We start from the raw sequence: 13,541 nt of genomic DNA, 5'->3' as shown, positions 1-13,541 counted from the left end.
ATGTAATACAATATAATATTTATTTATTTATTTATTTATTACTTTATTTCTACTCCCGTCCTTCTCACCCAATAGGAGACTCAGGACGGCTAATAATAATAATACAATATAATAATATTGTACAATATAATAATATTAATTATATATTATATATTAAATGTAATATTACTAATAATATTACGGTATAATGGTATAGTAAAATATAGTACTATATAATGCTAATATTGTGCTATGCTAATAATATAATATATTGTATGTACAATATATTATATTATTAGCATAGCACAATATGCTATGTGGGGTATAAATGTAGTAAATAAATAAGTAATTGTCGCTGGGTTTTTTTTCTTTTTTTTTTTTTTGCACTACAAATAAGACGTGTGCAGTGAGCATAGGAATTTGTTCATATTTTTTTCAAATGATAATTCGGCCCCTCAACAATCTGAGGGAGCATGAATCGGCCCTCCACTTAAAAAGTTTGAGGACCCCTGGACTAAGACAATCACATAAACAGAAGTAGTATAATCACTCAAATAACATATGAATCACAGAAGAAGGGGAAAAAGCCACTGGGATGGAGGAGAGGATGTCCAGGAGGGGACACTAGAACTAAAGTGCAATGTGATATTCTCAGATGCTTTATTACTTAAAAATTGCCATTTTTAAGGCAGCTCTGCCCAAGAGAAGGGTGCAATGAGTATTTCTATTCCCAAGAGAGAAGCGTAAGAGATGTTTACTAATGAAATATGCCGCCTCAAAGTCCAGTGGCATCTCCTTCTCTGTAGATTTTTAAGCAGAAGCCAGATGGCCCTCTGTCAGGAGGGCTTGTGTCTTCCTGCATGTCAGAATAGCCTTGGACTGGGTGCCCCCGAGGATCCCTTCCAACTCTAAGATTCTGCTATTTTAAGGGCTCTCCCACCCACCGTCCCTTTCCATCCCAGCAGGGCTTCCAATTTCTCACTGACTCACTGAGACGCAGTCTGTCGTTTTTCAATAAACGTCATCACCTGAGAAGAAGAAAAGGAGAGAAGCCTCAGTTATTGGAGAAGCAGCAGCAGTGGTTATTTCAGCAAAGCCAGGAATCCTCTGCAGTGTGACATTATTTCCTTGCACTTCTTCAAATTGGGGCCTCAACAAAAGAATGGCGACGCAGAAGGTCCAAGACTCTCAAACGAAAAGTCAGTGTTCCCTCGCTACTTCGAGGTTCGCTTTTCGCGGACTCGCTGTTTTTCAATCAATATTAATGTAAAATATTTTTTTTTCTGTTTCGCAAATTAAAAATATTAATTCTAACACTAAAAGAATATTATAAATCATAAAAAGTACGATTTACAGTAAATAGCGTATTTACTCAGAAAAGTAGGATTTGCGCAGCAGCCGTTTGAGATGCGACTTGCCGATGTGAGATTGTAAACAACACACGATTGGTTGACTGATGGAAAGCAATCAACCAGAGATTGTTGCTCTGTATCCCGGTCGCTGATTGGCTCAGTCACCGTCACATCTTGTTTTCTTTCGTTTGTGTGCAGCTACCCTTCTCCGGGAATGGAAAAGGGTTATGTAGTGTATAAGTGTGCGGGGAGGGTTTATAACGACTTAAAATAGTGTATAACTACTAAAATAATGTATAAATATTGAAATAAATATAGCGTCCTTACTTCGCGGATTTTTACTTTTCACGGGTGGTCCTGGAACGTAACACTCGCGATAAGCGAGGGAACACTGTATGCCTTAACTAATAATAATAGTAATAAAACTTTATTTATACCCCGCCACTATCTCCCCACGGGGACTCGGGGTGGCTTACATGAGGCAGAGGCCCGAACAACATAATTGAACAAAATAAACAACAACATAAACACAGAATAATAAAATAAAAACAGTAATCTATATACAGTATATATAAATGTAATGTACGTTTGTAGGACTGAGTAAACAACAAAACCACTAAACCAAATCACACCAAATTTGGCCACAAAAAACATAGTCATCCAATCTATGTCTTTCAAACAAAAAACCTGGAAAATAAAGTCCAAATTAGAGAACGAGGAAGAACCGTTTTCAACCCTGGTTGCTGGTCAGAAGGGTAGGCCCCGCCCCCTTTGTCTCCTAGCAACCCTCTCGGCCACAATGGCATCGGGGTACAGCCAGGGTTCGGGCTTTTGAGGCTGCAAGGCTATTCACTGCTATTCCACCTGGCCATGAAAGCATTCCCATAAGCCACAGCAACGCATAACTGGGCACAGCTAGTAGAATATAAAATGAGGCTATTATAACACTTAAAGAAAATCAGTCAACTGAAGAAGCAGTGCAAGAATAAAATGTTGAATTAAAGTGCATAGATGGTAAGGACATAATAAATACAAGATAGATTAATACCATCTGGGGCTGATTAGCTAATGCCTGTCTCACCAAAGGCCAGCCAAACATCCAAGTCTTTCGTTGCTTCCTGAAGGACGATAGAGAGGGAGCTAACTATAAATGCAATCAACCCTAAGAGATGGCCAGAAGCTTGTTAAGCACAACGTACCTGATCAAATCTTGTGGCGAAGAGGTTGAGGGAAGTCACAATGCCTCCGTTTGGGCCCAGTCCGTATCTGGAGCGTGTTCAGGAAAGCCCTGCTGCCATGTTGTGGGAATCCAGCGGGCTGTGTGGCTTCCCCAAAGGGCTCCTGGGGCCCTTCCACGCAGCCACATTACCCAGAACATCAAGGAGAAAATCCCACAAGATCTGCTTTGAACTGGGTTATTTATTATTTATTTACAATATTTATATTTCATTCTTCTCACCCCGAAGGGGACTCAGGGCAGATCACAATGTGCATATGGCAAACATTCAATGGCATTATTAGACATACAACACACAGACAGACAGACACAGAGGCTATTTAACTTTCCAGCTTCTGGGTTTGTGAGGGTATGATCAATTCCGGCCACAGGAGAAGCTGCTGCTTCGTCATCCACTGTGACAAGACCTTTTGATGGAGTACTTCCTCATCCAACACGCACGCTGCTGGACTTTTTTTATGGTGTTGTAAATCAGTTAAATTAGTCTCCCCGCATAAGCGGTCCCTAAATTTTCCTACTTGACAGATGCAACTGTCTTTCGAGTTGCTTAGGTAAACAACGAGCTGGGGCTATTTAACAGTCAGACACTCAATCCGACTCAGGCTTGTTTAGTAGTGATTTATTACAGCAGGCTACTAACCAGCTGCACCACAGCCCAGTTATCTGAGTCCACACTGCCATATATTCCAGCTCAAAGCAAAAAATGTGGGATTTGATTCAGCCATGTGGAAGGGGCCTAAGGCAGCCTCACTGGCTCCATCCCTCCCTGCAAAAGGCCCACCACACCCAATAAAGCCACATACCAAGGGCCACTTATCTCAATACAGCTGCTCAAGGAGACAGCCAGCTTCAAGGCGTTGGCTTCAGGAGAGAAACGACTGGTGCTGTTTCACAAACTGGGAATAAATTCCCAGAGGGGAGGGGCTGCATGGCATGGAGCTATTCCACTAACAGGGGAAAGATGAGGAAAGAGGAAATGGGGCGGAATTATATACCACATGGAGCAGTACCTCCCGTTCCGACACAAAACTAGAATGCAAAGGGGCCACTGAGCCAAATGACAGGCAACTCAGAAGCCAACTTCTTGCCTAGCGCTGGGATGAGACCTCAGTCTCAGCTGGGACTCCCTCAAAACAGTGCTGGGCAGAAGCAGAGAATAGGGCTCTCAATTGATGGCGTTGATGAGACAAAAAGAAAAGAGAGTCCACCTAAATGCTTGACAATGGGACAGGTGACCCCAGAAGAAGACTGAGCACCTTTTGGGTATTTTTTTAGCAGTGTCTTCCTGCCTGGCAGAAAAGGGGGTGGACTAGATGGTTCCTGTGGTCCCTATGGCTGCCTCTCAGATCATCAGAGGAATTACACTTGAGGCTAGGTAAAGCTGCAGGAAGAAACACCATGTGCATTTCACGCAGACGCCTATGAACTCATGAAGGTGCCCACAGGCAGCAGTAAAGGACCGGGCAGTGGCGCAGCTGGTTAGTAGCCAGCTGCAATAAATCACTACTGTCATGATTCAAATCCAGCCTGGGTTGGAGTGAACTCCCGACCATTTCATAGTCTAACATGCTGTTGCCCTAAGCAGGCTGAAAGACAGTTGCACCTGTCGAGTAGGAAATTTAAGGTACCGCTTTATGCGGGGAGGCTAATTTAACTAATTGACAACACCATTTTAAAAAACCTTCCAGCAGCGTGCAGAAAAAGGAGTAAGCATTCCACCAAGGACTCGGTGTCACAAGTGGACAGTGAATCAAGGATACGCTCATGAAGCTGGAATGTTAAATTGCCTGTGTCTGTGCCTATATATCTTATGTCTAATGACATTGATTGTTTGCCATGCATATGTGCATTGTGATCAGCCTTGAGTCCCCTTCGGGGTGAGAAGGAAGGGCGGGATAATCTTACTGAAAATAAATAAATAAATAAAAATAAAGGCAGCCATGCTGAGCCTCATGGGCAACAGAAAGTTTCTTGTGCAGGGATTTTGCTAGGCTCTGTTCTAGATGGCCCTCAAGCTGCTGGAGCTTCCAGGGGCCAAGGCCAGCATGCTGCCAGGTCAGCTGTGCATCTTTGCAGGCACACTCCGGAGCCTTCCTGCCCCTCCCCAGCTGGCCACAGGGAAAGGGAAGACCACCCACCGTGACCCCACGAGGCCCCAGAAACAGGCGCTCAGGCAAGGATACTGCTTCATGACTTCTTTGTACTTGACTGTGTCCCGGATATCTTTTGAAAAAAGAAGACAGAGAGGAGGCATGAAAGTGAGGCATTTTCTACAGTCAAACAACCCTCAGCACGTCCCACAGGTTTGTGACAGTCTAGACAGACTTGCAGCACGCCACAGTGTTTTTGCACCATTTCACTGTGAAAACATGTAATACCTGAGCTTGAAGTTTAATATTCTGCCTCCTTGGCTAACCTGTATACTTTTACTAACTGCTATATTTCTGCCCTCAGGAATAACAGTCTGCTGTCGAAGGCTTTCATGGCCAGGATCACAGGGTTGTTGTATGTCTTTCAGGCTGTGTGGCCATGTTCCAGAAGTATTCTCTCCTGACGTTTCGCCCACATCTATGGCAAGCATCCTCACAACCTCTGAGGATGCCTGCCATAGATGTGGGCAAAACTTCAGGAGAGAATACTTCTGGAACATGGCCAGACAGCCCGGAAAACATACAACAATAACAGTCGGCTTTCACATTTGATGGCAGAGAGCTGTATCTGCCTCCAGTTCTGACTGTATCATGAGAGACTGGAATGCTAGGCCTACAACAGATTCCGAGATGCCAATTGGGGCTTCTACATTCATAGTCCACCCTCCTAACTTCTTTTTGCTTATTTTATGCTTTCAATTAGTCTTACATCTTCAACCACGCTTGTTTTGCTCATTTTGTTGTCCAACTTAGGGAAGCAAAGGAAAGAAGTTATAACTGATTTTAATGTTTAATGTTTTAATGTTTGTGTATATTTATATTTACTTTATTTCCTGGCATGGAATGCTTGCCATATATATGTTGTGCTCCACCCTGAGTCCCCTTTGGGGTGAGAAGGGTAGAATATAAATGTTTTAAATAAATAAAGAAATGAAGTCAAATTTTAGTAGATTATTGGGCTAAGAATAATTGAAATGTAATATATGGCAGTGTGGACTCAGATAACCCAGTTCAAAGCAGATATTGTGGATTATCTGCCTTGATATTCTGGGTTATATGGCTGTGTGGAAGGACCAATGGTTGTAAAAAGAAAAGACATGACAGTAGCCTTAGTTCCTGTTGGCAGCCTGTTGCTCTCGGCCCCCTTCTTCCTGAGTCACTAAGGCTGGATCTACACTGCTCTAGATCCCAGGGTCCGACCTCTGATTACCTGTTTACTCCAGATTATCTGGTAGTGTAGGCCCAGGCCCCTTCTACAATGGCATATACTACAGATTTTCAGATAATCTAAGCTCGGGCTGTGGCGCAGGCTGGAGAGCAGCTGCAATGAATCACTGCAATGAATCACTCTGACCAGGAGGTCATGAGTTTGAGGCCCCCTCGGAGCCTATGTTTGTTTGTCTTTGTTCTATGTTAAAAGGCATTGAATGTTTGCCTATATGTGTAATGTGATCCGCCCTGAGTCCCCTTCGGGGTGAGAAGGGCGGAATATAAATGATATGGTTTAAACTGGATCATAGGAGTCTACACTGCCAGATAATCCAGTTCAAAGCAGATAATATGGATTTTATCTGGCAGTGTAAAAGGGGCCTCAGTTTCCGCCCCGAGGGCACTCCGTTGTTCCCAAGAGAGGCCCAAACTCCTTCTTCCAGAGGCGAGAGCCCTTCCCTCTGCAGCCGTGCTCACCAATGTTGGCCGGGAAGGGCAGCGTGTGGACAGCAGGGTCCAGGTTGATGATGTAGGGTGGGCAGTGCTTTCCCTGCAGGTGGGCCGCCAGGCGCTATATGGGAGGGAGAAAGGGGGAGAAGCATCAGTATTGAGGGGCCCAGGACAACAAAGAAGGAAGGAAGACATGAAGAAAGTAAAATATGAAAGAAGGAAGGCAGGAAGGAAGATAAGGAGGCTGTTTAGGTCCTTAACTGTTGCTTGACAGCTATGGCGGTCTGGATGAGGGTGAACAAACTGAAACTGAATCCAGACAAAACAGCGGTCCTCCTGGTCAGTCACAAGGCCAAACAAGGTATAAGGTTACAGCCTGTGCTGGATGAGGTCACACCCCCTGAAGACACAGGCTGGCAGCTTGGGAGTTCATTGTGAGCCTGGAGCTCCAGGTTTCAGCGGTGGCCAAGTGAGCATTCGCACAATTAAAACTTGCATGCCAACTGCACCCATATCTTGGGAAGTCAGACTTGGCCAACTTAAAACCTGGTTTTGCAAGCAGGCATTTGGAGAGTGATAGCATCACTGGAGCAGCTAAATGATAATCATAGGGCTGATGCAAGGTTTAAATGTTATATGCTTATGGTATAATATCTGTTGGATAGTTTTAAAATGTTTTCAGTTTATATTTATGGAACCTCCGGTGGCCTAGGGGATAAAAGCCTTGTGACTTGAAGGGTGGGTTGCTGTGATGACTCATGGGCCATGTAGTCCCGTTCCTAGCGCTGTTGTGACAGATGAAGAGGAAAACTTGGGTTTTCCACCATTTCAGTCAGAATTGGAACTTTCCCAGCCTGAATTGGAGCCCTTGCACCTGCAAGAGGTTTGCCTTCCAGAAATCTGCCAAACAAGCCCTGAGTCAGAATCTCCCCCATTTTCTCGCCGTAGTTATTATCAACAACAAAAAGGAGTTCAGCAGGCTAATCGCAGAAGCCTGAGAATCGCAGCCAGGCATTCAGCTGATTAAGACTGCTTCCATGAGAAATTCTAGGGAGTCATGCATCTGGACACAGAGATTGACTTTCGGTTCTGATTCCCCAGAGAAGTGTTCTTTGGTGGGAAAACGAAACCCTATTTAGGTTCCTTGCCCCGAAGGAATCTTGCGGAGTCAATTCGTCAGCAACTGGAGTAGATTGTGTGTGGACAGCGCTACTCCCGTTTCCAAGCCTTCGTTCCTGTTTCCAAGCCTCGTTCCTGTTTCCAAGCCTTCGTTCACGTTTCCAACCTTGCCTTGCTTCCCGGACCTTGCCTTGCTTCCCGGACCTTGCCAAGTATTTACCACGGATCTTGTCCTTGTTCCTCGTTCCTTGTTGCCTTGTATCAAGCCTTGTGTTCCAAGAATCAAAATTACTTCCTAGCATCACATCAAGTTCCTTGGATTAAGAACCTTGTCATCTCCCCTCACTTTGCTTGGCAAAGTGGGTGTTTCGGTTATTGGATTACAACTTTGGACCTTAATATTTCATATTGGACATTGGTTCTTTGGACTAACTTTGACCTTTCCTGAAAGGTCTACTTCTGAACTATTTCCTACACTTGCTTTTATTAACCTTATATATTTCCTTAATAAAGATATTAGATAGATTCTGGCCTCTGTGTATGGTTATTGGTGCTCTGCAGCCTGGGTCGTGACAGTTGCTGACCTGAAGGCTGCCAGGGTTAAATCCAATCCGGGGAGAGTGCGGATGAGCTCCCTCTATCAGCTCCAGCTCCCCATGCAGGGACATGAGGGAAGCCTCCCACAAGGATGGTAAAAACATCAAAACATCCGGGCAGTGTCCCCTGGGCAACTGGGCAACGTCCTTGTAGACAGACAATTCTCTCACACCAGAAACGGCTTGGTGCATGTACTGAACTGCTTTTTCTATCCATTTGTTGTAAAGCATGATGTTTTGGTGCTTAATTTGTAAACACATAACATAATTTGATGTTTAATAGACTTTTCCTTAATCCCTCCTTATTATCCAACATTTTTGTTTATCCAATGTTCTGCTGGCCTGTTTATGTTGGATAAGTGAGACTCTACTGTATATGAAAAGGGGAGGCAGGCAGGCAGGTAGAAGGGAAGACATTAAGAAAGGAAGGAAGACATGAAGGAAGGAAGGAAGGAAGGAAGGAAGGAAGGAAGGAAGGAAGGAAGGAAGGTAGGTATGAATTAGGGAAGGAAGGAAGGAAGGAAGGAAGGAAGGAAGGAAGGAAGGAAGGAATAAAGGAAGAAAGGAAGACATGAAGAAACAGGGTTGTTGCATGTCTTTCGGGCTGTGTGGCCATGTTCCAGAAGTATTCTCTCCTGACGTTTTGGCCACATCTATGGCAGGCATCCTCAGAGGTTGTGAGGTATGGAATAAACTAGATAAGAAAGGAAAGAATATACATCTGTGGAGAGTCCAGTGTGTGGCAAGAGTCCTTTGTCACTGGGAAGCCAGCATTAATGTTTCAGTTAATCACCCTAATTAGCATTGGAAAGATTTTGTCTCTTGCCTGGGGGCATTCTTTGTTCAGTCATTAGCTGTCCTCTGTCCTCAGAGTGTTGGTTCCCATCCACTGTTTTGATTTTGGAGTTTTTTAATACTGGTAGCCAGATTTTGTTCATTTTCATGGTTTCTTCCATTCTGTTGAAGTTGGCCACATGCTTCTAGTGGATTTCAATGGCTTCTCTGTGTAGTCTGACATGATAGTTGTTGGAGTGGTCAAGCATTTCTGTGTTCTCAAATAATATCCTGTGTCCAGGCTGGTTTATCGGGTGCTCTGCTATGGCTGATTTCTCTGGTTGAATTACTCTGCAGTGCCTTTCATGTTCTTTGACTCATGTTTGGGCAATGCTGCTGCGTTTGGTGGTCCCTCTGTAGACCTGTCCACAGCTGCATGGTATCCGGTAGACTCCTGCAGAAGAGAGAGGATCCCTCTTGTCCTTCGCTGACCGTAGCATTTGTTGGATTTTCCTTGTGGGTCTGTAGATAGTTTGTAGGTTGTGCTTCTTCATCAGTTTGCCTATCCGGTCAGTGGTTCCCTTGATGTCTGGCAAGGACACCTTTCCTCTGGGTGGATCCCTGTCTTGACTCTCATAGGGACCACCAAACGCAGCATTGCCCAAACACAAGTCAAAGAACATGAAAGGCACTGCAGACTAATTCAACCAGAGAAATCAGCCATAGCAGAGCACTTGATGAACCAGCCTGGACACAGGATATTATTTGAGAACACAGAAATGCTGGACCATTCTAACAACTATCATATCAGACTTCACAGAGAAGCCACTGAAATCCACAAGCATGTGGACAACTTCAACAGAAAGGAGGAAACCATGAAAATGAACAAAATCTGGCTACCAGTATTACAAAACTCCAAAATCAAAGCAGTAGATGGGAACCAACACTCTGAGGGCAGAGGACAGCTAATGATTGAACAAAGGATGCCCCCAGGCAAGAGACAAAACCTTTCCAATGCTAATTAGGGTGATTAACTGAAACATTAATGCTGGCTTCCCAGTGACAAAGGACTCTTGCCACACCCTGGACTCTCCACAGCCCGAAAGACATACAACAACCCGGCCATGAAAGCCTTCGACAAGACATGAAGAAAGTAATACAGTAGAGTCTCACTTATCCAACATTGGCTTATCCAATGTTCTGGATTATCCTTTTAGTAGTCCAATGTTTTGTAGTCAACATTTTCAATTCATTGTGATGTTTTGGTACTAAATTCGTAAATACAGTAATCACCACGTAGCGTTACCTAATTTGATGTTTAATAGGCGTTTCCTTAATCCCTCCTTATTATCCAACATAGTCGCTTATCCAACAGTCTGCCGGCCCGTTTATGTTGGATAAGTGAGACTCTAATGTACAGTAGAGTCTCACTTATCCAACACTCGCTTATCCAACGTTCTGGATTATCCAACACATTTTTGTAGTCAATGTTTTCAATATATCATGATGTTTTGGTGCTAAATTAATAAATACTGTAATTACTACATAACATTACTGCCTATTGAACTACTTTTTCTGCCAAATTTGTTGTCTAACATGATGTTTTGGTGCTTCATTTGTAAACACATAACCTAATTTGATGTTTAATAGGCTTTTCCTTAATGCCTCCTTATTATCCAACATATTCGCTTATTCAACATTCTGCCGGCCCGTTTATGTTGGATAAGTGAGACTCTACTGCAGGGGTCCCCAAACCTTTTAAACACGGGGCCAGTTCACGATCATTTGGACTGTTGGAGGGCCAGACTATAGTTGGCTACTGATCAATAATAATAATAATAATAATAATTATTATTATTAACAATAATAATAAAAAAGAGTGTTGGAAGAGACCCCTTGGGCCATTGAGTCCAACAACCTTCTGCCCTTGTGCACCAAAAGCACAAGCAAAGCATCCCTGACAGATGGCCACCCAGCCTCAATGTTAATAATAATAATAATAATAATAAAGAGAATTACAAGAGACCCCTTGGGCCATTTAGTCCAATCCCCTTCTGCCTTTGTGTACCGAAAGCACAAGCAAAGCATCCCTGACAGATGGTCACCCAGCCTCAATGTTTATTATTATTATTATTATTATTATTAATAAAGAGGGTTGGAAGAGACCCCTTGGGCCATTTAGTTCAACCCCCTTCTGCCTTTGTGCACCAAAAGCACAAGCAAAGCACCCGTGACGGATGGCCACCCAGCCTCAATGTTGTTAATAATAATAATAATAATAATAATAATGTGATTTTGTGATACAAAATCCAGCATATCTATCTTATTTGCTGTATCATACAATATAATAATAATAATAATAATAATAATAATAATAATAATAATAATAATAAATAAATAAAGGTTGTAAGAGAAGAAGGGACCCCTTAGATCATTTAGCCCAACCCCCTTCTGCCCTTTTGCTGTGGGGGCCGGATAAATGGCTTCAATGGGCCGCATCCGGCCCCCGGGCCTTAGTTTGGGAACCCCTGCTCTACTGTATATGAAAAAAGGAAGGAAGGAAGGAAGAGATGAAGCCTGGAGGGACAGACCTGGACGAGCGCCGTCTTCCCGGACCCGGCCATGCCCAGCACGAGGAGGCAGACGGGCCCCGAGGAGGCCGAGCTCGGACACTCCGCACCACAGGCCGCCATCTTCGCCCGAGGGCCGCGCCAATTTGCTTCCGCTTCCGCTTCCGGAGAAGAAGGCCTTCCTTCCTTCCTTCTGTCAGAGAGACGCCTAGAGGCGGCTTCCCGGAAGTTAGGCCTCACTGCGGCGGAAGTGACGCGCGCTGACGGAGGCCGAGAAGATGCGGGGCGTCGGCGGCGGCGCGGCGGAGGTCTACCGGAGGCCCCCCCCGGGCCCCTCCCGGAAGCCCCGCCCTTCGCCGGAAGCAGGACGAGCGCTGTTGGAGGTCGCCATGCGGAAGGAGGCGCCCGGCCGGAGGAAAGGTCAGAGCGGCCGAGGGACAATTCAAGCCTCCCTTCAGGCGCTTTGGACTCCAACTCCCAGCATTCCTAGCAGCCTCAGGCCCTTTCCTTTTCCCCCTCAGCCGCTTAAGCGGCTGAGGGGGAAAAGGAAGGGGCCTGAGGCTGTGAGGAATTCTGGGAGTTGGAGTCCAAAAGCTGAGGTAAATAAAGAACAGCATTCGCTTAAGCGGCTGAGGGGGAAAAGGAAGGGGCCTGAGGCTGTGAGGAATTCTGGGAGTTGGAGTCCAAAAGCTGAGGTAAATAAAGAACAGCCGTCGCTTAAGCGGCTGAGGGGGAAAAGGAAGGGGCCTGAGGCTGTGAGGAATTCTGGGAGTTGGAGTCCAAAAGCTGAGGTAAATAAAGAACAGCATTCGCTTAAGCGGCTGAGGGGGAAAAGGAAGGGGCCTGAGGCTGTGAGGAATTCTGGGAGTTGGAGTCCAAAAGCTGAGGTAAATAAAGAACAGCCGTCGCTTAAGCGGCTGAGGGGGAAAAGGAAGGGGCCTGAGGCTGTGAGGAATTCTGGGAGTTGGAGTCCAAAAGCTGAGGTAAATAAAGAACAGCCGTCGCTTAAGCGGCTGAGGGGGAAAAGGAAGGGGCCTGAGGCTGTGAGGAATTCTGGGAGTTGGAGTCCAAAAGCTGAGGTAAATAAAGAACAGCCGTCGCTTAAGCGGCTGAGGGGGAAAAGGAAGGGGCCTGAGGCTGTGAGGAATTCTGGGAGTTGGAGTCCAAAAGCTGAGGTAAATAAAGAACAGCATTCGCTTAAGCGGCTGAGGGGGAAAAGGAAGGGGCCTGAGGCTGTGAGGAATTCTGGGAGTTGGAGTCCAAAAGCTGAGGTAAATAAAGAACAGCATTCGCTTAAGCGGCTGAGGGGGAAAAGGAAGGGGCCTGAGGCTGTGAGGAATTCTGGGAGTTGGAGTCCAAAAGCTGAGGTAAATAAAGAACAGCATTCGCTTAAGCGGCTGAGGGGGAAAAGGAAGGGGCCTGAGGCTGTGAGGAATTCTGGGAGTTGGAGTCCAAAAGCTGAGGTAAATAAAGAACAGCATTCGCTTAAGCGGCTGAGGGGGAAAAGGAAGGGGCCTGAGGCTGTGAGGAATTCTGGGAGTTGGAGTCCAAAAGCTGAGGTAAATAAAGAACAGCATTCGCTTAAGCGGCTGAGGGGGAAAAGGAAGGGGCCTGAGGCTGTGAGGAATTCTGGGAGTTGGAGTCCAAAAGCTGAGGTAAATAAAGAACAGCCGTCGCTTAAGCGGCTGAGGGGGAAAAGGAAGGGGCCTGAGGCTGTGAGGAATTCTGGGAGTTGGAGTCCAAAAGCTGAGGTAAATAAAGAACAGCCGTCGCTTAAGCGGCTGAGGGGGAAAAGGAAGGGGCCTGAGGCTGTGAGGAATTCTGGGAGTTGGAGTCCAAAAGCTGAGGTAAATAAAGAACAGCCGTCGCTTAAGCGGCTGAGGGGGAAAAGGAAGGGGCCTGAGGCTGTGAGGAATTCTGGGAGTTGGAGTCCAAAAGCTGAGGTAAATAAAGAACAGCATTCGCTTAAGCGGCTGAGGGGGAAAAGGAAGGGGCCTGAGGCTGTGAGGAATTCTGGGAGTTGGAGTCCAAAAGCTGAGGTAAATAAAGAACAGTCGCTTAAGCGGCTGAGGGGGAAAAGGAAGGGGCCTGAGGCTGTGAGGAAT

The 13,541-nt window shown here is 45.5% G+C and overlaps 2 protein-coding genes across 3 annotated transcripts in view; one reads left to right on the top strand and one right to left on the bottom strand.

Annotated features, from left to right (window-relative positions):
* The window catches only part of gpn1 (GPN-loop GTPase 1), a 31,529-nt gene extending 19,927 nt beyond the window's left edge, over positions 1 to 11,602 (bottom strand). Inside the window, exons 1-5 of one of the 2 annotated variants that reach the window (XM_062966685.1) lie at positions 11,458 to 11,602; positions 6,405 to 6,498; positions 4,752 to 4,791; positions 2,531 to 2,597; positions 970 to 1,007 (exon numbers count right to left, since the gene is read on the bottom strand). In XM_062966685.1, the coding sequence (XP_062822755.1) occupies positions 970 to 1,007; positions 2,531 to 2,597; positions 4,752 to 4,791; positions 6,405 to 6,498; positions 11,458 to 11,559 (341 nt within the window). In that variant the 5' untranslated portion in view covers positions 11,560 to 11,602. The remainder of the gene's footprint in view (positions 1 to 969; positions 1,008 to 2,530; positions 2,598 to 4,751; positions 4,792 to 6,404; positions 6,499 to 11,457) is intronic. The other variant, XM_062966686.1, reaches the window with a different exon arrangement.
* Positions 11,603 to 11,714: 112 nt separating this feature from the next.
* znf512 (zinc finger protein 512) overlaps positions 11,715 to 13,541 on the top strand; it is a 31,093-nt gene continuing 29,266 nt past the window's right edge. The window contains exon 1 of the mRNA XM_062966684.1: positions 11,715 to 11,856. Within this exon, the coding sequence (XP_062822754.1) occupies positions 11,715 to 11,856 (142 nt within the window). The remainder of the gene's footprint in view (positions 11,857 to 13,541) is intronic.

This window comes from Anolis carolinensis, unplaced genomic scaffold (genome assembly GCF_035594765.1).
Source record: "Anolis carolinensis isolate JA03-04 unplaced genomic scaffold, rAnoCar3.1.pri scaffold_27, whole genome shotgun sequence".
Classification (NCBI taxonomy): domain Eukaryota; kingdom Metazoa; phylum Chordata; class Lepidosauria; order Squamata; family Dactyloidae; genus Anolis; species Anolis carolinensis.
The sequence above is the reverse complement of the archived record's forward strand: the minus strand, read 5'-3'. Positions and strand labels throughout refer to the sequence as shown.